Source organism: Labeo rohita, chromosome 15 (genome assembly GCF_022985175.1).
Source record: "Labeo rohita strain BAU-BD-2019 chromosome 15, IGBB_LRoh.1.0, whole genome shotgun sequence".
NCBI lineage: Eukaryota > Metazoa > Chordata > Actinopteri > Cypriniformes > Cyprinidae > Labeo > Labeo rohita.
The window spans coordinates 24,381,249-24,407,044 of NC_066883.1; the positions used below are offsets into that span (position 1 = coordinate 24,381,249).

The 25,796-nt window shown below is 36.0% G+C and overlaps 1 protein-coding gene across 3 annotated transcripts in view; it reads left to right on the plus strand.

Moving 5' to 3' along the window:
• bcas3 (BCAS3 microtubule associated cell migration factor) overlaps positions 1-25,796 on the plus strand; it is a 324,375-nt gene that overhangs the window by 172,385 nt on the left and 126,194 nt on the right. Inside the window, exon 23 of one of the 3 annotated variants that reach the window (XM_051129929.1) lies at positions 24,030-25,257. The exons of the other annotated variants lie outside the window; for them this stretch is intronic. Within the exon in view, the coding sequence (XP_050985886.1) occupies positions 24,030-24,040 (11 nt within the window). The 3' untranslated portion in view covers positions 24,041-25,257. Of the gene's footprint in view, positions 1-24,029; positions 25,258-25,796 lie in introns of those variants that run through there. 3 annotated transcript variants of the gene reach the window in all.

Here is a 25,796-nt window from a genome sequence, read left to right on the forward strand (position 1 = left end):
AAGTTAGACAAATGAACTTTATTACTGTTCATAGAGGGTATTTTATTTTATTTTATTTTATTTTATTTTGGGAATTGTAAATTGCCTGAAGTTAGACAAATGAACTTTATTACTGTTCACGGAGGGTCTTTTATTTTATTTTATTTTATTTTATTTTATTTTATTTTATTTTATTTTATTTTATTTTATTTTATTTTATTTTGGGAATTGTAAATTGTCTGAAGTTAGACAAATGAACTTTATTACTGTTCATAGAGGGTATTTTATTTTATTTTATTTTATTTTATTTTATTTTATTTTATTTTATTTTATTTTATTTTATTTTATTTTGGGAATTGTAAATTGCCTGAAGTTAGACAAATGAACTTTATTACTGTTCACGGAGGGTCTTTTATTTTATTTTATTTTATTTTATTTTATTTTATTTTATTTTATTTTATTTTATTTTATTTTATTTTGGGAATTGTAAATTGTCTGAAGTTAGACAAATGAACTTTATTACTGTTCATAGAGGGTATTTTATTTTATTTTATTTTATTTTATTTTATTTTATTTTATTTTATTTTATTTTATTTTATTTTATTTTATTTTGGGAATTGTAAATTGCCTGAAGTTAGACAAATGAACTTTATTACTGTTCACAGAGGGTCTTTTATTTTATTTTATTTTATTTTATTTTATTTTATTTTATTGTAGTTTACTTTATTTTAGTTTAGTTTATTTATTTATTTATTTGGGGGAATTGTAAATTGTCTGAACTTTATTACTGTTTATGGAGAGTCTTTTATTTTATTTTATTTTGTTTTGTTTAAGGTTAAATCCATGAGCATAACATCTCAGAATTTAGAGCAACACATTACTTTCTGTGCAACATTGCAATAATTGTTAATCATTTTAACACTTTTAAATAAATAATTAATATTATCTTGGTTATTTTAGTGCTTCTGATAATTGTTAATTATGAATGATATTTATATAATTATTAGAAATTTTTTGGATGATTATTATTAATTACTCATATTTATTATGTATGTTATAAAATCAATATCCTGAAAGAGGCTGTTCATTACGGTGGTTGTACCATGGTTAAGGGGTTTTCATGGGTTCATGTTGTTCCCACTTAACCATGGTAAAATCAATGTAATGCACAACCTTGCGTGTCTTATTGTTTAATTCTACACATATTAAAGAAACTTTAAAGAATCGTGTTACAGTTCCAGGTCAGATGTCGTAAAATGTAGTTGTTGTTGTTGTGGTCAGTTTTTTGAATGCCAGATTTGTCACAGTAGATTTTTTTTCTTAAAGCCTGAGATTTGTTATATATAACTAAGTCTGGCAGCAGGCCTGGCTCTAGACACTGCGGCAAGAGTGAGAGAACAAAGTTGAAAGCGTCTTGGGATCTCATGAAAATCAAAAACAAATCTTCAGGAGCAGCAAGGTTAAACCTACAGGCCCAGTGGCCCTTTGAAGTAAAGAGCAGTGTTGTTAATTGTCGGAGCTGGCTTAGCGAAAGGTGGTAACAATTTAACAAGAGTGTAGGGCAGCAGGGTGCTGGACGCGTATCAGGTGTTTGCAGATGTTGTGTGCGGAACAGAGGAGGGGAGGGGACTCCAGAGATGAGAGGCCAACTTAACAACCAATAAGTCTTTGTTTGCTCTGCCAATCGCACTGTAATTGGCCAGGGAAGCAAATAGAAGCCCCGGGATTGGACAACTGGACTGGCTACTGCAGCTATTTTTACTGTATGCTACCAGACAGACGTTAGCAATTATACCTCCGACATCTATCTGCTCCGTGGTACGCACAGTCGATTAGAGGAGAGCTCTTTCTCTCTCTCTCACCCAGCAACAGGTTTCAAATGTAGCGTGGAGGATGAATGAGTCTCATTGGCCGAGCTCATGTACAACAAGCCTGGGAAACTTTCTCCCAGCTCTTTTGTCAGATTGCCGTCCCGAGACACACGCTCGGGACGCTGGTGACATTTACGGTCACTCACCTCCCATTTGAAACTCGGGGTCTGTTGTTGTATGTGTATGCGTTTGCCAAGTTTGTGTCTGGTTTGTACCGTTTCCACATGTTAAAAATTAACACCACCTGCATTTCACTGTTGAAGAGCTGTTTGCTCTGTTTGCTTGCGAGTCTGTTGACGCTGACTTCATCACAAACTCCGTCTAGAATATACAGTGCCACTTTGATCCAAGGGGTCAAGGTTTGGCTGGCTAGCATGGTCCGGTTAGCTCCTGTATTCTGTATCGAAGGTCAGTCAAAATTAGTCATGTGTTCAGAAAATTAAAAAACGAAAATAGTGAATATGACTCTTTTTTTTTTTCTTCATCTAAACAGATTAGGAGAGGTTTAACATTACATCACTTGTTCACCAATGGATTCTCTGCAGTAAATGGTATAAAGGGATAGTTCACCCAAACATGACAATTTCATGGCAATGTCATTCATTACTCACAATCATGTCATTCCAAATTTCTTAGGAACACAAATTAAGATATTTTTGATGAAGTCTGAGAACTTTCTGACCCTGCATAAACAGCAACGCAACTGACACATTCAAGTCCCAGAAAGGTAGTTAGGAAACCATCAAAATAGTCCATATTACATAGGTGATTCAACCGTAATTTTATGAAGGTATAAGAATACTTTTTGTGCACAAAGAAAACGAAAAATAACGACTTTATTTGCCAATTTCTTTTCTTCCGTGTCACTATTTGATGCATGTTATTTGTGCACAAAAAGTATTCTTGCAGCTTCATAAAATTGACTATTTTAACAAAGTCCTTGCTACCTTTCTGGGTCTTGAATGTGTCAGTTTCGTTGCTGTCTATGCAGGGTCAGAAAGCTCTCAGATGTCATCAAAAAATATCTTAACTGTTGTTCCAAAGATGAATCGAATGGAAAGAGACATACGCTTTTGCAATATTCTATTAATGTAGAGAAAAAAACGATCTTGAAATGACGGCGTTTCCATGATGTTATGCAACTAAAACGTGATTTTTTGTTTTATTTTTCCTCTCACGATAAGTCATGGTGACGGATGTCACCACACAACCACCACACTAGTCATTATTTTGAATTAAAAGCGATGTAGGCTTTTGCGATATTTTGTAAATGGCGTTAAAAAATATTGCAAAATGACAGTGTTCCATTAACCGATGTTATGCGACTAAAATTTTTTTTTTTCCCTCTCGCGATAAGTCATGGTGAAGGATGTTGGTAGGTTTACATATATCACAGCCATTACACTAGCCATTATTTTGAAGCGAAAGAGATGTAGGCTTTTGCGATATTTTATAAATGGCGTTAAAAACTATTGCGAAATGACAGTGTTTTCATTAACTGTTGTTATTTGATTAAAACGTCATTTTATCCTCTCACAATAAGTCATGGCAATGGATGTTGGTAGGTTTACATATCACAGCCAAAAAACTGTTTGCGACTATTGCAAGGCTACGAGAATACTTTTAACGACTTTATTCGACAATTTCGTCTCTTCCGTGTTGTCTTTGGCACGTTATTTGTGCTTAAAAAGTATTCTTGTAGCTTCATAATATGAACTATTTTAACGATGTCCTTAACTACCTTTCTGGGCCTTGAACATGGTACTTGCATTGCTGTCTGTGCAGGGTCAGAAAGCTCTCGCATTTCATCAAAAATATCAAAAATATTAGGGTATTACAGGTTTGGAATGACATGAGGGTGAGTAATTAATGACAGAACTTTCATTTTTGGGTGAAGTAACCCTTTATTATAGTGTTCATATATTATGCTCTGTAGTTTGCAGTTTCCTCAGTGTTTACTGTTGTTCTTTGTGTGTGCGTGTAGAAGTCGTTATGTTGAAATGGTGTGTTTCACTAATTGCAACTGGAAACTCTACAAAGCAGCAGCAAGTTGCTCATAGCTGCTGCTGTTTGCTAAGAAATTACAGAACTCCTAGTTACAGACCCAGGCTCGGCAGTTAAAAGCACCCTCGCAGCACACTGTGGATGTGTAGGGGTGTTTGAGTAAACTAATTAGAGGTCAGTAATGTAGACTTTAATGCCATCTGTAATTAAAATTTGTTTGACTTCGATCCAACTTTCGGTCACAGCGCACACCGCTTAACATAGAAAGCTAAAACACTGTATGTTCGTGTAAAATGTGCATGTTCAAATGAAATTAGAGCTCAGTGCTGGATGCCGTGCCCTGTGCACAACCAGGGGGTGTTGGTCACAAACAGAGAGGCCGTGTGTTTGTTGGGTTCGTTGGTGTTTCAGCGTGTGGTGGATTTCACTGTGTGGGTGTTGTGGCTTTCAGACTTTGCACTGGACTAAAGACAAAAGTGGCGGCAGAGAGGCGCAGAACTCCCAGTGTGCATCGTGGACACTGTGTTGAGTCTCAGACAGAGTGGCTAGTGAACAGCAATGTCTTCATTCAAGTCTCTTTCTCTATTCTCACTTATTCAGTTTACCTTTATGACGTATGTGTTCCATTTTGTGGTTTAAACATGATACTTTGGAACATTTTTAGAGAATGTCAATTTTAAGTTTTGTTGACATGCTGTAGTCCTGGTGGTTACTTTTATTTTATACATCAGAGCTTTCTGGTCCTCGAATCTGATTGGCTGAGAGGAGTGCAGTATTCTAGTGATAACATAACTCCAACCGTTTTACTGTTTGTATCACTCCGCTTGCTGTATTTCTCACAGTGAGTGTCATGGCAGACACCTAAATCTATTTCTAGAAATAATACTGTTTTGTGTCATGGAATGTAGTTTTAAAAGTTTTTAGGTGAGAATGTACTTGTTTAGACTTCAAATAAAATACAATTTGTTAATAAAGATAATGTCTATTTGAAAATTTGCTTTCATGTTTTTAGACATGGCGTTAGCAGCCATTCAGCGCTCCTGAACCTGCTGAAAGCAGCCTACAACTGTTCTTTCTGGTCCACAAATCTAATTGGCTGAGAGGAATGCAATATTCTAGTGATAACAGAACTCCAACCGTTACTGTTTGTATCACTCCACTTGCTGTATTTCTCAGCGAGTGTTGTGACGGATGCCGAAATCCACTGTGATTTTTGGAAATAATACTGTTTTGTGTCACTGAATGTAGCTGAGGTGAGAATGTACTAGTTTAGACTTCAAATATGCGGTTTGGTAATAAAAATAAAGTGTAGGCTATTTGAAAATTTGCATCAACGTTTTGGAGATGTGACCTCCAGGGTGTCAGCAGCCATTCAGCACTCATGAACCCACCAAGAGCAGCCGTACCTCGGCCAGATCTTCTGGAATTTGCCACTGGCTTTAATGTCTCTATAGTTGTTAAACATGAGAGATAATTTGTTTTGGTTAAATCCAATGGTTCTCTTTGGTCTCAATCTATTATTTGTTCCGGATAGTCAAGTTTTAGTCAACTAAAAGTCTCAGCATTTTAGTCAAAGAAAATTTGAAGTGTTTTAGTCTAGTTTTCGTCGTGCTGTATAATGATTAAACTGATTAAAAAATATATTTTTGCTAAAAATTATAAATGTAATGATTGTTGTCATTTGAGAAATTTGCTTTTACATTTCACCAGTAAGCACAAAGCAGTAGAATGTTGACTCATACACATGGTTTATTTTACCTGATCTAATGTACTGATTTATTATAGGCTATTTATTATATACACTAAGATCAAAGACTTATGCACGCTCTCTGTCTACATTATTAAAACTGGTAAAACAAACAAAAATTATTGTAACAGTGAAATTCCTATATATAGGAATTCCTATATATAGTCCATAATTTCAAATTGTAATAGCCTATGTTTCTTTATTACAACAACAGCGGTTGAGTAAGTGCATTTATTCAGCAACCACAATTGCAAACAGTATAGTCAAGGTATAGTCAATATCACATTACAGAAGATCATCATTTTCAGATCGGTGGCAGCGACGCTTCCGCAATGAAGTGCAAGCTCATGCGCATGGTTGCCAGATTGCAAAAAAAGCAGAGCACCGGGCAGAATATGTGTCCTTGTAACAGAGAAGCTCTGATTCAGGGATTTGAACTCTTGATATCTGGCAACCACACAAATGAAAGCTTGTGTATTAGAGGCGTGTACAGCAGTCCCTGATAATATTTTGTTTCCTTTTTTGACGAAAATAAAGAGATTTTGGTACTTTTTAAAATTTTTTTAATACATTTTAGTCTCGCCTTTTTCGTCAATGAAATTGCATGTTTATATAGTCATGGTTATTGTTTATTAACCTTATCGTCATCTTGTTTTAGTCATGGGAAAAAAGCTCATCAGCGAACGTTTTTCGTCATAGTTTTCGTTAACGAAATGAACACTAGTTCCAGAGTAAACTGATATATGATATTGCTATTTTATTTTATTTTTCTCAAATTTACATTTTATGGATACATAATACAGATAAAGATTTATCACAGTTCTGATTTTCATTTGTTTATTTATTTGCCAAGTACATATATATATATATATATATATATATATATATATATATATATATAAACTTGAGAAACAGATCACTTCCTCCTCTATTATCCTCATCCTTTTCTCCTCCTGTTTAATCTCTGTTTTCCTTTCTTTCTCTCTCTCTCTCCCTGTCTCTCTCACCCCCCCTGCTTCTTTTCCCAGTGGGGGTGTTGTTTATAGAGCATTATAATTTATAACTGAATAGAGTGGATTTAATTTCAGCACAGAGCCTCGCCAGCAGGGCGCCAGGCTGCAATCAGAGGAATCAGTGCGCTGCGAGCCCTGTTGAATGGAAAGTATTATCACCGGCCACAAACGGACACTGTTTCTCCTTAAACAACTCCCTCGATGCTCCGTGGGTCCGGCTTCTCTTTCACTCCTATTCCTGTTCCTGTTAACCACCCTCCCTCCCATTGTCCTTCAGTGCCACTTCCCTTGCTATTTCTCTCTCTCTCACTGTCATCTCTTTTACTCAACATTTTTTTTCCAGTCTTCTCTCTTGTGTTTTTTTTTTCTGTGTTTTCAGCAGTTGATGAGCTGTTCTGACAGCATCCCTCTTTAGCGGGTCCATGCCGATAGTTATACACTCATCTGGCACTACGGTTGTTTATACCTCTTAATTTGACCTCTAGTTTGGAGACTGAACAGTTTTTCCCAGTCATTTATGCCACTGGCAGGACGGTAAAGCCATGGATGCACTAAGAGCAATAATATGTAAACATTCAAGCATTACTGGTTGTGTGTGTTTGTGTTTAGCAGATTACTTATTCTAGTGTAATTATCAAGAATACAGCTTTTAATGTAAATTATGAAATTGCATGGAATAAGAAGTAGGGCTGCGTGATAAATCAATGACGATAATTATCACGCAATATGAATTTCCTCGATAAACAATAACAAGAGTTCGATAAATGTTAGATATAATATTTATGCTGCCTTCACGTCATGTCGCAATTACTGTAATTCCGAGATGACAACACTTGACATTTTACTCTTAGCTTTCCATGCTGTCGGACTCGTAGGTTGCGCCAAAACGAACCTGACGGCGGTCACGTGGTACATCTGTAACTGGTTTAAGTTGTAATTCTAAAAACATTCAGAGTTTACAAATTGTAATTACGAGTTCAAGAACACGTGAGGGCGTAGAAACGCGCCACGTGTTTTCATGTCGGAATTACGGCATTGCGTGAATGCAGCATTAGGGGCCGTTCACATATCGTGCCTAAATATGCTAGGCGCGCCGATTTTTACTCCTTTCCAAAGCGCTCTGTAGCGTGCGCTCCCGTGGCATCTGCCGTTGCTAAGCAACCATCTCAATGAAGACGCGGAAGTTTCGTAAAAAAAAAAAAAAGGACAAACGGATTTCCAGCACTAAAAATCACTTACTGTAGCTCTGCTACTAAATTTATTTAAAAATGTACATCTGTGATCAGCTGTTTCTCTATCTTGGCTGAGCTTTCAATGTTGTTACGGGAAAGGATGTAGCTAATTGGTTCGATCTCGTCACATGACCCGCGGTGCGCTTGCTGCATTCTGAAAAGTTGAGATGTTTTCATCTAGATGCGGCGCGGACGCGCCTGAGAAAAACAGAGCGCGTTGCGACTGCGTCGCTTCCGTTATGGGCGCGGCTGCCACGTGTCTACATTTGAAATAACGAACTTGAGCGTGCAAAAGACGCGATATGTGAACAGCACGCGGTGCGATGCGCTCCGCTTTTTCAGGTGCGACTGCGCCGCATTAAGTTGAAAAAATCTCAACTTTTCAGAATGCCGCAAGCGCACCGCGGGTCATGTGACAAGATTCAACCAATTAGCTTCATCCTTTCCCGTAACAACATTAGAAACTCAGCCAAGATGGAGAAACAGCTGATCATAGCTGTACATTTTAAATAAATTTAGTAGCAGAGCTACAGCAAGTGATTTTTAGTGCTGGAAATCCGTTTGTCCTTTGAAACTTCCGCATCTTCATTGAGAGTGCGGGTCATGGTTGCCATGGTTGGGTATATTTGTGTCGAGTTTTATTACATTATTAATGTAGACAGGTATTTAATGTATTGATAGAGGAGTAATGGAATATAATTACAGTATTTTTTGTGATTAAATAGCGTTTATGCATTTATACTAAATGTATTCAGACTACTGTTTTTCATACAAATACCTAGGAACCATATTACATTTTTACCCTGGTATTAAGGTGCTGTATTTGTGTTTTTATCTGTTGTTATCATGAACCATGGATGATACTATTAAAGAGCAATGGTTAATTAAAAAAAACTCAAACAGTCAGAATAATTACATTTCATGAGGTTGCTGTAGTTTTTACAAATATTACTGGTTTTGTTAATGAACATAAATCTACATCTTGATCCTCAAGCTACTATACTGTGTATTTCTAAGAAACAAAAAAAGTTATATTATTATTAATATTATCAGGTAACACAAACCTGTTTCTTGATTTGAAACAATATTACTTATTAAAACATGCAAGGCTAAGAAATTGTTTTTTTCAGTTAAGTTATTTATTTTGTTCAGGAAAAATGACTGGAAAAAGTGTGAAGAATTCAAACAAATATGAAGTGTTTGTCATGTTCTGACCATAAAGAATATTTTAAAGCCACATTTAACCATCTGGTTTTTGACAACTTTAACACTGTAGCAAAAATATGCATTTAAACTTGGAAGAAATAAAAAATTGACATTTGTTGTGATAATTATCAATATCGACTGATATGAAAAAAAAATTATTGTGATAATTTTTTGGCCATATCGCCCAGCCTTAATAAGAAGTCACACCATAAGGGTACACTGTTTAAGTAAACTGCAAACAAATCTGAATGAACAAAGGGAACAAGTGATTAAAAATCTTTAAAAAATAAAAGAATTAGTTCACTTCCAGAATAAAAAATTCCTGATAATTTATTCATCCCCATGTCACCCAAGATGTTCATGTCTGTCTTTCTTCAGTCGAAAAGAAATCAAGGTTTTTAAGGAGAACATTCCAGGATTTTTCTCCATATAGTGGACTTCAGTGGGGATCAGTGGGTTGAAGTTCCAAACTGCAGAGAAAAAAAAAAAAATGTACTTTTAAATAATTGCTTATTTAGCCACTTCGTTCAAGACGAGCATTTGTGTTAAAAAGAAGATTGGGGGTGAACTAAACCCCATCTAAATTTGTACTCAAATTTTTATTCTTATAATCTGTAATGGAAAAAAACAAAATGCTAAATGTAACCATGTCCTCTAGTGGTCTCAGATTTTTTGAATCACACTTTTTATTTTAATGTAGTAAAAATTTGCTGCTAGTGTTGCTTTGTCAAAGTCATAAGCGTTCCATGCTGATATTTAATTCACCCTTGACACTGTCACTTTCCGACTACTTTCTGACTACCTCTTTATTCCCGTCTTCAGTCTTCTCTGGGCTTTGCTTTCCGCACTCAGCAGGGCTCGATTATACTGATCATATTTTAAATGGAGCGCAGCAGCCAACTCTCTCTCTCTCCATCTATTCGGCATAATTAATACCTTGCATTTACACTGACTTAGATGAACTCCACTATTTTTTCTGTCTCCTCAAACCCAAGCCATGATTGCAAAAGGGTTTGAAAAGCTTTATGGAGTTCGAAGAATAACACGCTGGTTTGAAAAAAAAGAGAGGGAGCGAGAGAGAACGGGTTGACATCAAAAGCCACAATTAGCTCATTACTTTTACTTGAAGTTTGGAGACCACATAAAATGAAAAGGAAAAAGTCATTTCTTTCCTTGCACTCAGTGTTTTCTCGAAGGACGCTAGCAGAGCGGGTTCATAGGAAGGGCTTGTCTAGTAAAAAACTTACAGTATGACCATTTTTATTATTAAATATGTCCCAATAATCCTTATGGGTGTTGCCTGTTTTTCCCATCGGCCAGCAGCGGTGGCATTTCGCTGCTGTCCTCGTGATGTGCTTTACACAAGTTATTTTCTTGTCTTAGAATCACAAAAGTGATCTATGTGGAAAAGTCTTCAGGGTTGACTCTGGATCCGCTGTAGTTATTGCGAGAAACCTGGGAAGAAGAACCAGGCCTGTCTTAATTGCGACCGCCCCTCCAAGCCGTATCGGGACTGAAGAGCGTCCAACCTTAATCAAAAGTTAACGATTCAGTGTAGGATGTGCCCTGGGCAACGTTAGGGCGCTTCGTTATTGCTAGTGTACGTGGGTAATTTGCAGAACGGCCTGAGTCAATGGGAGTTTGCTTTGCTGGCGCTGGTTGGGGGAACACATGTGATGTGCCTGAAAGATCAAAACACACACTTGATGAATGTGAGGGCAGAGCCTGGCAGAGGAGGGGAATGCCCTCTAATCCCGGCTTTGAATCACTGATCAAGGTCGTTCTCAGTTCATTAAATTCTGCTGAGAAGCTCGGCCTGAGTAAGCAGCACACAAGTACACACATACATACTCTCTTAGATGTCAGTTTCACCTGCCCTTGGACAGATTTTGATTTGTATAAGCGATGCGGTTTATTAAAGAGCAGGTCATAGTTGTTAAAGTGTTATAATATTGTGTTGGAGTCCCCTACAACAGGTTTAAATGCATCTAAGGTCAAAAAACATTGTAATTTTCTCAGAATATACATCATTTGTCATTTGTCAATGATTTCGAAACAGTTCATTCAAGCAGTTCCGAGCGAAATGTCTGTAAACCTCTCCCTTTCATAAGCCTACTCTGCTCAGCTGGCCAAGTCTGTTGATTGGCACAGAGAGGAATACTTAAGCAAGTTATCGAGTCCGCGGGTTGAAGCGACCCCAATAACGTCATATTTAGCCCCTGGAATGCACATTTACCAGGGGAACCCTGTCAAAAAGAGTGTATTTTACACCCCGGAACCCCCTCGAAATACTTTTGGACTAGTTTTGACTAGCAGTTGGGCAGGTTTTGTTGTAAAAGCCTGGTAACCCTGATGCACCTTTACATAAAACCGTAATATAGTGCCCCAATCCATTCTTAAAAATGACATAAAAACATATTGTTTAACACTTATGCAAGCGAATTGTGTGCACAGCTAAAGTTTAGCTACTTAACTGTAAACACTTATATCACATATTATATATCACATATATAGCAGTTTTGAGTGCTCAATTGAAAATGTACACACGACGTATCAGTGGTACTGTTTTGGCGATACTTGTTAGTCCAAATAAAGAAGATTAGAAGCCTAAGAAGATAAAAGCCAACATTAGAGAAGCAGTCTTTGGTAAAATGACAAGCACACAACAGAAGGTTCGAATTGTATTGCTGTGGTATCATGGAAAAAATGAGTTTTAACAACTGATTCTTCACATCATCATCTTTTGGCAGTGAAAACAAAACAAACATACATGATGTAAACACACTAACTAGCAGAAGTGTTTGTGGGCAGGTCAGACTGTTTGTATTTCGCAGACAGGCGGGGATTCCTGCTAATGTGTTACCCAGTGACGTTGATCGGTAACAGGCAAAAGATTCGAAAATATGATGATTCGTTAAGGCGATTCTGATTTGAGACCTTTTTTTTTTGAGAGGGAGAGAGACACAGTATCTTTGTAATGCACTTTTTTGATTAACAACTTTGCAGACTGTTCACATTGAAGGATAGCTACGTTACAAACTGCAAAAAAGATATTTTTTGAAAACCCAAATGACGTGCTTTTTAATTAGTTGTAATATATACCAAGCTGATTTAAAGGGATAGTTCAACCAAAAATGAAAATTCTGTTACAAATTACTCACCCTCATGTCATTTTAAACTTGTAAGACATTCATTTGTCTTTGGAACACAAATTAAGATAAATTTAATGAGATTCAAGAGCTTTCTGACCCTATATAGACAGCAACGCAACTGACACGTTCAAGGCCAAAAAGATAGTAGGGACATCGTTAAAATAGTCCATGTAACATTAGAGGTTCAACCTTAATGCTACGAAGCTATGAGAATATTTTTTGTGTGCCAAGAAAACAAAAATAACGACTTTATTCAACATTCAAACAAAAGTATTTTCGTAGCTTTATAACAGTACAGTTTAACCATGGACTATTTTAATGATGTCCTTACTACCTTTCTGGGCCTTGAACATGTCAGTTGCTTTGCTGTCTATGCAGGGTCAGAAAGCTGTTGGATTTCATATCTTAAAAATATCTTAATTTGTCTTCCAAAGATGAACGAACGTCTTATGGGTTTGGAACAACATGAGTCTGTGTAATTAATGACGAGGGTCAAGTGAAAATTAATATTTGTGGTAATTACGCCTCAAATAAAGTCAATTGGGCTTAACTTGTACTGAACCTAAGATATTCTTTTAATGATTTACAAATAAACAAGAGAATCCGCCCCCTCTCTGTGGCTCTACATGATGGTGAGCACGCCGAAAGTCATCCGTCTATTTTACGCTTGACGTGCTCCACCTTTCCGCCCATCTGTCCGTGGCTGGAGATATGGAGGTGTGGGGGCGGATGGGGTGGAGATACTGGCTGTCACGCAGTTGGGCAAGTGCAGGGCATCTGGCCATGGCCTGAGGACTCAGGCAGATCTTGAGTGTTAAGATCTTGTCATCTCCCGGATGGGTAAGCGAGCTTTGAGCGGATGGGGGAAACCCTCTGTTTGTGTCGAGTTTAATGTGTTCTGCTTGTGTAAAGTTAATGTATTGTGCATGTTGGACCATGCGGTCGTCATACAGAAAATGAATCTGTAATGAAATGCATTAATGCTTTGAACGGGGTACGTTTATCCCAGCGACCAACTATGATAGGAAGGAGTTTTATCAGCATCAACCCGTCTTTAGAGCACATTTGGAACGAACATGAGTTTACATCAAATCTCTGATCTTCCTGCGGGCGTATGGCAACGGGGGAAGTTGTTTTAAGTGCGGAAATGGCTTAACTTGATTTAACTAACAGCTTCCACATAGCCCACTGCTTAAGATGCGAGGCCGGCTTAATGCACTGGATTCGAATCAAACCCAGAGTCATATACTGTACAGAAAGAGTGCTGTGTTCACTTGCCATCTCAAGCCCTGCCACTCAAAGTCAATATCCCAGAATGCCTGCCGCACTTAATTTCATTTTCATGTAGTGACAGATGCATTGCGTGTTGATCCACTGGTACTTTTTTCATTCTCATGTGATTTGATTTAAATTTTTACAGCACACACACCTCTGTTATGTTTCCTGGGAGATTATTGCATCCAGAGGGCCGAAGCTATGTGTATTATTAGGTCCCTATGATTTGCACAATGCAGAAAACACAGACAGAATTGTGGAACCAAGTCCTAAAAATGGAATTTACTGTATATCGCGGAATGTCACGGAATTTGCCAAATTTTGGATGGATGAGTCAAAAGTAGGTCAGTACACTTAAATCAAAATATTAAGCCGCAAAAGGACTATTAAAATATGAATCCTGATTCAGTATATGAGTACATGAAGACATGAACAATCTCAGTCACTTCATTTTACTGTTTCTTTTGAGAAAAATTATCGTCATATTAAATACAAACACAAAGTTAAAGGTCTTCACAGCAAACCGTCAAAATAGTTTGGTTTAACTTGAAGAAGCTGTGACAGAAATATATTACTTAATGTAATGATAGTACTGCTACTGATAATAAAGTTATTACAACATTATTAAGAAAGTGCCAGAATTTATTTACCAGAAAAAAATAACACAACACAGTATTTCAGGAAAAAAGAAATAAAATAATAATACTTTTTAAATTATTATTTAAATAATTAATTATTGTATTTTTATTTATTTTTATTTTTTTAATGTAATTAAATCAATACAATGGAATCCAGAAAATTAATGGAGAACATAGAGTTTGGTTTAAAAAAAAAAAAAAAAAAACTCAATCTGAGAAAAAAAAAATAAAAAATTCATAGGGCCTTAAAAATTTAATTTTTGTTAAAATTTTAAATTGTGGTTAAATTGTGTACGATTATGAAACAGTCTAGAAAAAATTAAATGGACAAAAAATGGAATGCAGAAAAAAACAGGTTTCATAAGCCCCTATATTATGTGAGAATATCCCACACTGATGTAGCCAATGTTAATTACTTAATTAATTATTTTATTTTAGGCATACCTTTTGTGATTTGATTAAAAATATATATTTTTAGTAATTTTATTATTTATTAACCTACTTATAATTAAATTATAATTTAAAAGTGCATTAACATTTGACAAAAAGGAAAACAGATGTTTTAAAAAAAACTGTGGGTTTTTATGCTCGAGTTATTCATTTTTCATTTGTTAGGGTGATTTAATTAACTCGTCAGCAAGTCGCTTAAATTTATTTATTTTCTGCTTCACTTCACGCAGCTCAAGCAAGTTCAGCCCTGACGTTATTTATTATGATTAGATAGTTGTAACAATTATATTCCTTCTAAAGTTTTCTTCGTCAAAAAAACATTGTAATTTCAGTTAAAATGTGTTGAATTAAATTACCATCATATTCCGCATTCATCAACTAAATCAAAATACATGTTTTGCTTGTAAGATTGCGTCAGTAGCAGTTCCTTAGCGCGGTCTTTGACCCGTAGTCCATGAGTCTGGCAAGCGAGTCTGGTTTAAAAAAAAAACGAGAGCGAGTACGATGGAAGAGGAAATTTGTTTCCCTCAGGAGCGGAAGCAAAGAAAGCCGAGACAGTTCTTTTGCCCCCAGAGTCACATCTGTATGGTGTCTTGGCAAGGGTCTCCATCACATTACCTCTACCTGGCTATCCATGATCTTACATATCACAGCCAGCTCTTTTATTCTAAGAGCGAGAGAGAGAGTGAAGTAATGTTACTGGCTTTGCTGGCCTGTCGTCTTATTTTACGTTTTGGCAGACTGCGCCATGACGCATGGCCTTGCATCTCATTACAGCGGGAGTCTGGGGCTCGTCTCTCTAATCAGCGGCACTGGTTATGTCTTTGGTGTCGGACCTGGGGAGAGCAGTGCTGCTCCATGTGTTCAATAAAATCCCTTCGATGGGAGCTTTTCCTCGGCTGAATCAAAGACTCTGTGTGCCACAGGGCATGAACTGAAGCTTAAAAGGGTATTTCATCCAAAAATGAAAGTTCTCTTGTTGTTTACTCACCCTCATGTTGCTTCAGACCGGTATAACTTTAATTCTTTCATAGAACACATGTTGCTTGTCAGTAGGGCTGTCACGATTCCTTGATGCAATTCGAGTATTCAGTTTAAAAAAAAAAAAAAAAAATCCTCGATTGTATTTTGCCCGCATCGAGTAACCGGCAAAATACAGAGAATCCATGAAAGCGCATTTTTAGACTTTTTTTCCAAGGCTGCATGTATATTAAACCCATTTGAAATCATAATAAAACATAATGCTATTGTGAATTCACAAACGCTACGCTATTAATTAATAAGTATATGTGGTGAGGGTTTTATATGTGCATTTTAATTTTTTACATGCGTGTAGGTTATGTGTAACTGTTCCACACAAACATTTAACATTTACATGGAGCGTCGCAAACTGAATCTCTGCATATTGTTATAAGTTTCGGTTTATCATTACGTTCACCTGGCAACGCAACGTGTGCCATTTCATCAAATGCAAACACAGGAGAAAACATCAGCATGTTTCTGAACAAGCTAACTTTTCATTGCGATTTCAAAATAAAAGTTTAAACCCTCACTCTGAGTTTACACGTTTTGATGTCCACATATGGAAGAAATACAGTGGCTGTAGCATTTCTTGAAGAAATGGCCAAATATTAAAGATTAACTGGATTTTTGAATTACATGTTGTTTAGTTAAAGGAGAACTCCACTTCCGGAACAACGATTCTTAAATAATTTACTCACCCCCTTGTCATCCAAGATGTTCATGTCTTTCTGTCTTCAGTCGTAAAGAAATTATGGTTTTTGAGGAAAACATTTCAGGATTTTTCTCCATATGATGGACTTTATTGGTGCCCCAAAGGGCTCTTCAGCTTCAAAGGGCTCTAAACAATCCCAGCTGAGAAAGAAGGGTCTTATCTAGTGAAACGATCAATCTTTTTTTTTTTTCTGAAATTAAATTTTTTTTTTTTTTATGCTTTTTAAGCACAAAAGCTCATGTAGCACAGGCTCTGGGATGCGCGTTCATGACGCTATGTACTATTGAATCACGTCGAAAGGTCATGTGGAACGTAGGCAGAACTACAGACCCTGTGTTTACAAAGTGAACACACAAAGACTAAGAAAGTGCAAGTAAGTTTGTTAATGCTGTTTACAAACAAAAAGGTACAATGATGTCCTCCTCTCAAGTTGTAGGTTTTTTTGCCATACTTAGTAACTTACACAGACAATGAACTTACACGATTCGTAGTAGTGATGGGAAGTTTGGATCATTTTACCGACTCAGACTTTTGAGAACGAATCTTTTTTTCGAGTCATTTAGTTCATTTTAGCCAAAAAATAATTAAAATGTTACGTGTTACTTCCCTAACACATCTACTGCTTACTCAAACGTTGATCACACTACAAACAAGACAAAACTGTACTGCTATAAGAAACAGAAAAGATTAATTCATTGTTTACCTGCGGCTTTAGTCTATGATTAGCTCACCTCACCTCTTATCGGACAAGTTTTCGGGTTTGAGTCGTTCGTTCATCACGTGACAGCCCCATAAGATGAACTAACGAATCTAAAAACCCGAAGACTCCAAACAGGTGAACTAATTCCAGTACAGAACCTAATAGGATGTTGCGCATGTGCGACTGAACGAATCACTCCCCGAGATGACTCGTTCTTCCTGAGTCACATTAAAGATTCATTCAAAATGTAAGAATCGTTCAAGAATGACCCATTACCCATTTGTAGCTTTGTGGATGCTCATCCCAGAGCCTGTGCTACATGAGCTTTTGTGCTTGAAAAGTATACCAATTTTTATTTTTCGAAAAAAATGACTGATCATTTCGCTAGATAAGACCCTTCTTCCTCAACTGGGATCGTTTAGAACCCTTTGAAGCTGCATTTAAACTACATTCTGGGACTTTAAAATTGGGGCACCAATGAAGTCCATTATATGGAGAAAAATCCTGAAATGTTTTCCTTAAAAACCATAATTTCTTTTCTTTTCTGAATACGGAAAGACATGAACATCTTGGATGGCAACGGGGTGAGTAAATTATTTGTAAATTGTTGTTCTGGAAGTAGAGTTCTCCTTTAATATTAAACAAGGATTAGATGGCGTTGTAAAATGTAAAAACAATCGCCAAGGCCGTTGGCGCCCTCTGCAGTCATTTGTTATAGTGCGTAATGATTAGCTCTATTGTTTAAAATACATTATGTATTTTAACAGTTTTTTTCATTAAAACGTATGATTACTTGCTTTTGATACTTTATTTCAATTAATTATTATTGCCTCATTGCTATTAATATTTTTATTTTAAGTAATTTTAAAGGTTATTGTTAACTTAGGTCTATTTTTATTACCTCACCTATATTTTTATTACTTGATTACCAAAATAATCGTTAATGACAGCCCTACTTGACAGCTTTGGTCACCATTCATTTCCATTGTGTGGAAAAAAACAGCTTGGTTATCATTATCTTTAAATCGATGATCTTCAGCGAACGAATTCGATGTTTATGCAGTGTAGCAAAGGTTTAGTTGTTTTGAATCACTCATCGCTTTTTTCCCCACCTCCTTAAGACAGTTTGGATGTCAGCTCATCTAGGGTGATTTAATAATTAATTTGTTTTGTATTTTTTTCTTTTTTGCAGCATTTGTTTTTGTATTTCTGATGGATATAGGCAGTGAAAATAACAGAGAAACAGTGCACACTGATGGTTATGTGACTTAACAGCAGTGAATTATTTCCATAAACATGAGAGCAGAGATTTATAGTCAGTCAGTTTTCATAGAGCTCTAATTTATAGTAAAACCCTGCATAGATAATATCTGTCTGCTATTTACACTTTTAATTCAAATTTACTGCATATTAAGCATCTGTTGGGTGGGTTCGAATGCATTTGGATGCCAGTGATGACCATATTGCCCGTTGCACAAATGAGGTTGCCGTTTGTTAAATCTATTTCGGCAAATTAGCTGGAAACGGACAACCGTAAACAGCTGTTGCTGTTGGACTGAGGCGTCTGCGTGTCCCTCCTGCTTGTGTGTTTGTGTGAATGTGTGTGAAGGAGAGGAAGAGGGGGAGAGGAGACTCATTGTATTGTACTGACCCGGTTTTGTCCCACAGGCTTAACCCCTGCTCCTCTCTAGATTAATTTTGCATGTGTTTGTGCTTTATGGTGAGGCGTGGGCTGAGGGGATTTACCCTGTTTGACACCTCCTCAAATACAGTGTGGGGATTGTCTTCACATTGCGCTTGCAGGATTGTCTGTCGCCTTCTGATTATGAGGGGAAGGGAGGGCGGGGGAGATGATGGTCCAGGTGGCCATGGCAGGGCCGGTCAATCCATGGGGTCTCTCTCACCATCTCGCCATCCATCTCTCTGGACGTTGGTTTTACAGCTATTGATTCGAACACCCGACATCTGTGATATGATCTGTTACAGGAAATCTGGTTACAACAGTTATTCTTACTACTGTAGAATTATATATTAAAATAATGATGATGATGACAATAATAATAATAGTAATAATAATTAAATAATAGAAGTAAAAGTAATAATAATTTTAGATACAAAACAGTTCCCATTGTTGATATTATTCTTCTTCTTATTATTATTATTATTATCATCATTAATAATTTTAATAACAATAGTATGTATTTTTTTTTCTTTAACTATTTTTTAACAAATGTACATTTATATCAGACACAATACAGGGATGTCAATAATAATATATTTGTGCTGTATTTTAAATAAATAATCATCATGTTGAAAGCCCTAATATTACTGTCAATAATAATAATAATAATAATAATAATAATAGTGAATTGTTGTCATTTCAACAAATACATATTTTTATTATTTATAGATTATTTATTCATTTTAGACACTATTCAACACTTGTTGATAATGTTTTTATTGTTGCTATGATTATTAATAACAATTATGATGAATTGTTGTATTTTAAATAGTGAATCTATAAAAAATTGATTAGACAATGCAATACTCAGTTGATTATAAATAATATTATCAATAATAAAAATATTTACAAAATATCTTTAAATATTTAACAGTACAATACTTGTTGATATTATTTTTAGCATTACTATTATAAAAATAGTATCAAAAACTAGTATTTTTTAAATGTCAGTTTATTTAGTGCAATATTTGACAGCAATAATATATTTTCTGTCAAATGTAAATAAATAAATACATGCAATTTTAAGTTGTTTTTTAATTCAAGTTAGATACAAAATAGTTGATATTATCATCATGATCATCAGTAATTATAATAACAATAGTATGTATTTTTTGTGATTTACTATTTTTCCAAATAAAAAATAAATATTTATATTAGTCACAATGCGATATCATATATATATATATATTTATATATATATATATATATTTATATATATAGTGTTGTATTTTAAATAAGTAATCATCAATATGACACATTATTACTTATATTAATTTCCATAATAATAATCAATAATAATGAATTTCAATGCATACTTGTTGATTTTATTATTATTATTATTATTACTTTTAACGATGATAATGTTATATTGTGTATATGTATGTGTTGTATTTTAAATAAATAAATAGTTATTTTTTTCTAAAATACTAGACAATTCAATACTCACTGCTGATAATAATATTATTAATGTTAGTATTAGTAATGTTATCAGAATACATCAGAATCAGAATTAACTTTATTCGCCCGGAATGCACATGAGGAATTTGTTGTGGTTTTTAATTCATGCAAACTTGTTTTCGTTCACATCCTAACACACAAATGTACCGTTACATTTCACCCTGATCTGTGTTCATCTCACAGCTGTACTGACTCTTAATCTCTGAGCTTGATTAACCCACGGGCTCTGCGTTGCTCTGCCTGCAGCCGGCCCACTGGGGCTCAGACTGATTTAGCCACATTAATGGCACTGTGCCCAGCCTCAGCTTTAGAAAGACCCCCTCAGCCTGTTCTACTGCTGAGAGTTTGCTTAAACACATATGAATGGGGTGGCACAGTCGGTGTTTCATAGCACGTGCAGCACAGGAAGAATGAGTCATACCCTGTTCAGGACATAACCACCAACTTTTTAAAATTTCACAAATGTTTACTTGCCCTGAGGGTACTCCACGGGTGAGAGATGAGAGCACGCCTGGTCCCGACCCATGAGACACAGCCGGAACAAGAACACGGCATAGTACTGAAAGAAAACTTCCCTTATGTTCCCCCTTTGGACTAGTAACCCCTTGTTCCTGTACTGCACCAGTCACTGGTTGATATTTTCAGGAGGGTGTTTCTTCTCCGCTGAGCTGGTGAAGATTTTGCACTTTCTAGATTTATGCAGTGCTTAGTGTTTCCTGCCCTCACCCCAGCCACACTCCTCCGTGTAGCTGCATATCAAACAGGCTGGAGATATTTATATCGTGGTCTCTGAGCCTGAGGCAGAGGCTGGCTTCACAACTTCTGGAAGAGAGGAACTTTGACTCCTTAAAGGCCAGTGGAACCAGGTATCGAGAGCCGGTTCTGGAATCTAATTTTCATGCATGTTTATAGCTTTTTTATTTTATTTTATTTTTTTTTTTCTTTAATGACTAAAACAAAAAGTGTGATCATTAGAACTAGGGCAGGACGATATGTCTAACCTGATCTCATGACCAAAACATACCTGTGGGAATTTTTTTGCAAGACACAAAATACGTACCAGTTAGTGCATATCACTGCGGTTTCCAACAGGAATTAACGCTAGAGGTGGTAAAAGCGAGCACTTACAATCATTTTCTGATTATAGCTCTATATATGATTTGCTTTCCTGATATAACAAGCTTGCTCGGTAGCTCAGCCGGTATGGAATTAGACTTGGATGTGGAATCCTTGGGTACGAATCCTGTGAAAAACATGAAATAAGTGAAAAAAGGTATGATGTTTTTCAAAAGATATGTGCTTATTGAAAAACACTAATTGCATAGATACAATGTCTTTCAATAATTCAAGCATTTTTCTAATACCTCTTCAGGAATATAGCTATTTCCAGGCCTTACATTTCAAAAAGTCAAATTCAAGTAGTTTAAGCACTTGTACGAACCCTGTACAAAAGTTGCCATGCCAACCTCCTATTGTAAACAAAAGCTCGCAACGCTTGCCCCGCCTCAGTGGTCTTCTGATTGGTCCACTGTTTTGGAACTGACATTGATAAGTGGTCCTGTGTGTAAAAGTTTAAATTCTGGTAACTCAACACAGCGTCTTAAATGCGCCTCTCACGTGCGAGACGCTAAAAAAGATGCGAGTGGAACAGTCATGCACATCCGTAATATGTTTTTAATGGGAAAGTATACTGTAAAAAGTTTTCACCAGTTTCAACTTAAAAACTTAAGTTCAGCAGCTGCCTTAAAATTTTAAGTTAAATCAACTTAAAACTACAACTCATTACAGTAGAATGAGTTTAAATGACTTGTACTTTTAAGTTGATTTAACTTAAAAAATTTCAAGGCAGCTGCTAAACTTAAGTTTTTAAGTTGAAACTAGTAAAAACTTATTAACAGGATAAAAAAAAAAATGAAATAACCAAAATGGGAAAGTACGTCCGGTTAGAGGTTCGTAATTTCGGTTTAGATTATTTTTCAATTAATCAACCGGTCCTAATTAGAACCTTTTTTTATTGGCTAGTTTGTTTGATTATCTTAAAAAGCAGCAATCCGGAGGTTTCATGACTACAACAATAATGTTGTAAACTTAATTATGAACTTATTTTTGGATCATCAGTCGTCAGAACGCAGTAAACACTGGTCACAGACTGATTACTCGCTAAAAAAAAACCCACCGATCATGTTTTCATGGCATTTTAAGTCTTATTTTGATGTAATAAAGTGGTTACATTTAAGTGTGTGAGTTGTTTAATTACATTTTTATTAGTCTTACCATTAACGTCTTTATATTGTTCATTCAGACTGGTTTGCGAATGCGGAACATGTACGAACACAAGAGGCGGGATTTATCACATTAACCAATCACAGCCGATTATAACCAGTTATATCCAATCATATCACTCATGTGAATTTCCCCCAATCATTCTCAATTACCCCCCAATAAACACTTTAGGGCTTTAGGGAGTTTGTTGAAACTCAATGGGCTCAGGCGAGGCGAGAGAGGCTCAGCCTCCCGTTGTAACTTTACCTGTTAGTGTCACTGTTGGACAGTTTTGCTTTAGAAAAACAAGTGGTTTATACAATTTTTAATGTCATAATTTATATAGTAAACACAGGTGCGTAAGAGCCCTTGACTGACGGCTTCTTACGATCATCATTTGTGGCCCTGTGAGGAGCAGCACCTAAGCTGAGAGAGCAGTTCATCTGAAGGTCATGACGGCCTTATTTTCTTTTAATTGAGTTAAGATGGCCAAATAAATGGTCTGCAGACTAGCACAATCATTACCCTCACTCAGCGTCTACACACACTGGCCACTCACACGCCACTTACTCGCTTTCACTGTTCTGACAAGTCGAACGAGCAACAGTCAAACACACGTGTTTCTCTTGTGTTTTAAACACATACTTATAGCCTTCGTCTTTTTTTTATTCCCGTCACGCTTTGCTTTGATGTTCGGTGAATCTTCATGGCGGTTTACCTCACATCTTAGCTGGCTTTTTACCGGGATTCTCTCGCTGGTGTTAATGTACAGTCTATGTTCACCGCTAATGTCTTTAACGGACAGAGAGCAATCCAGCAGCGGTATGACTCTAATAAGCTAATAGCACAGTCTCTTGACAGGTCCATGAGAGTTCATACATTAAATGGATAAACGCTGCCTTTTCTTCCCAATGTGCATTTCTTTCCCACACCACATAGACTCACTCAGGAACAGTGCTGGGGGACGTTACTTTCAAAAGATACATGTTGTAATATTTTGGTATTTGTTATGAGAAGTAACTTTTTTTCTGTATTTTAATTTTTTCCTTTTTTAAAATAATTTTTTGTGTATTTATGAATTAATGGCTACATTTTGTTTTGTAAAAAAAAAAATGTACTTTGTTTTTTTTTTACCTTGCACAACCAACAGAAAAACAGCTTTATATATATATGTATATATATATATATATATATATATATATATATATATATATATATATTGTTCTTAATATTTTGTTTGAATATTTTTTTACTAATGTTTTAGTATGAAATTTATTAGTTTTCTTTATTTTTTAATATATTTCCTCAACGTGGGGAATTGAAAGTTTTTCAATGGAATTTGTCAGTCAAAATAAATAAACAGAAAAGTAACACTTGTTACTTATTTAAAAAAGGATAATATGATGTTTAAAAAAAAAAAAAAAAAAAAGGTTAACTTCAACATTACCCCCAACACTGCTCAGGAATGATGAAATAACTTGCACGCTTGTCAAAGTTTCCACCCGACATTAAACACACGCTTGTTTTTTCTTTCCTTTCTTCCTTTGTGTTTTTGTTTCTCTGCAGGTATATCCTAAAGGACGCTCTTTCTGCCGGTTATCATTTCCGCCTTTCCCTTTTATTATCAATTATTATTATTTCTGCCCTCTTTTTTAAGCATGCACAACCAATCCATCACTCCTCCCCTTTCATCCTCCGTTCCTCCCTTCATTTCCTTCATTGATTTACCATCAATATGTGTGAGAGTGAAGAAGAAAGGAGAGGAGTGGAGAGAGGAGAGGAGAGGAAAGGAGAGGCCGGGAGAAAGGAGGGCCGCAGCCCAACGCAACACCCCCTGCCACCGGTGCGCATAGGGGCGCTAGTACAAAACGTGGATCTAATGACCACCGTGTAACAAACACTCACCTACAGCGCCAGTTGCCTCGTTTTTTTGCACCCCTTTGGATTTTTACAGACTGGAAGTTAGTTCAAAATGGCTTTGGACAGAGGAGTATTGCACAATACCGACTTCAGGGCTGTGCCACAATGTAGGTGGCGACAAGTCATGATTTTACTGTGTTTAAACATAACCTTCACATAGCCCAAACAGATCGGTGTTCATTAGTAAATGAGTTGGTCTGATGGAAGTAAAAGCACAAAAGCCAAATATGTGTGTCTAGTAGCTCCCGTGATCTGGTAACATTTATCAGCGGAGCTTCAACTGGTGCCATTCTATATGAATATGTTCTGAAATACACAGCAATATTATTTGAGGGGGGAAAAAAAAGAAAACACTTTAGATTAGCTAAAAGATTAGCTAATAAATGTCCTTTCATTTTTGCAGTAGTTTGATATGTTCATATTATCCAGTGTCTAAAATTTATATCTAACCAGATGCAACACAAAACAGTGACAAGGTATTTCTCACTTTCATCCACATACCAAAAAGCCGCAATCAAAAAAATATTTGTTTCAACTTCAAATAATTTGTTACCCCACTGACTTAAAATGTTTAGTCAACAAAAATATTCCACTTGACACTTAACTTAAAATTTTAAGTTGACTAAAGAATTTTTATTTCAGTCAACAACAAATTATATTAAGTTGAAACAATTTTTTTTTTTTAAATTGTGTGGTTATAGCTTAGACTTTACAGTTCGTAATGCAAAATTCCAGTATTGCTGCTCAAAAATATTAGTTAAATAATAGTAAAAATAACCCCTGGCTGTGTTTGCACTGTGCTGTGATGTTGTTACTAATGCCATGTGTATGACTGGTGGAGTTGTGTCTATATTTGGCGTGCGTCTCGAAAAGACAAATAAAATATTGAAATATTTATGCTCGGAAATGTTTCTTCTTTCTGCTTTTGCACCCCAACTATCCATTTATCTCGGCATGTTGTTTTGTACATACACTATGAGCTTGTTGGAACGCCACCTGCGATGCTGGAATAGATTTTGGATGAAACTTGTGTGTAACAGACCTCGTCGGCTTCATGTGTGCACCCGTGTGTAAGATACACAACAGTAGGCCTGAAAAATCAGACATGTTTGTGTGTGCGTACTGCATTTTTAATGAATGGAGTCTTGCCATGTTTGAACTTTGTAATCATCTGCAGGATATTGGCAGGCTTTTGCAACTTTGTGCGGTATGTTGCACCAAGTGTTCTTGTCTTTCTGTGTCCCCTGATATCGCTGGAGTTATTACAGTATGTGAAGGTGGAAAAAGAACAAAATCAGCACTTAGACATTCCTTATAAGTTTACATGGATTAATAGAAGATATATTATATACCTAAAAACAGTTAGTTCTCCTTTTTACCCAGCAGTGAAAGGAAAGTTCATCGCGATTTCAA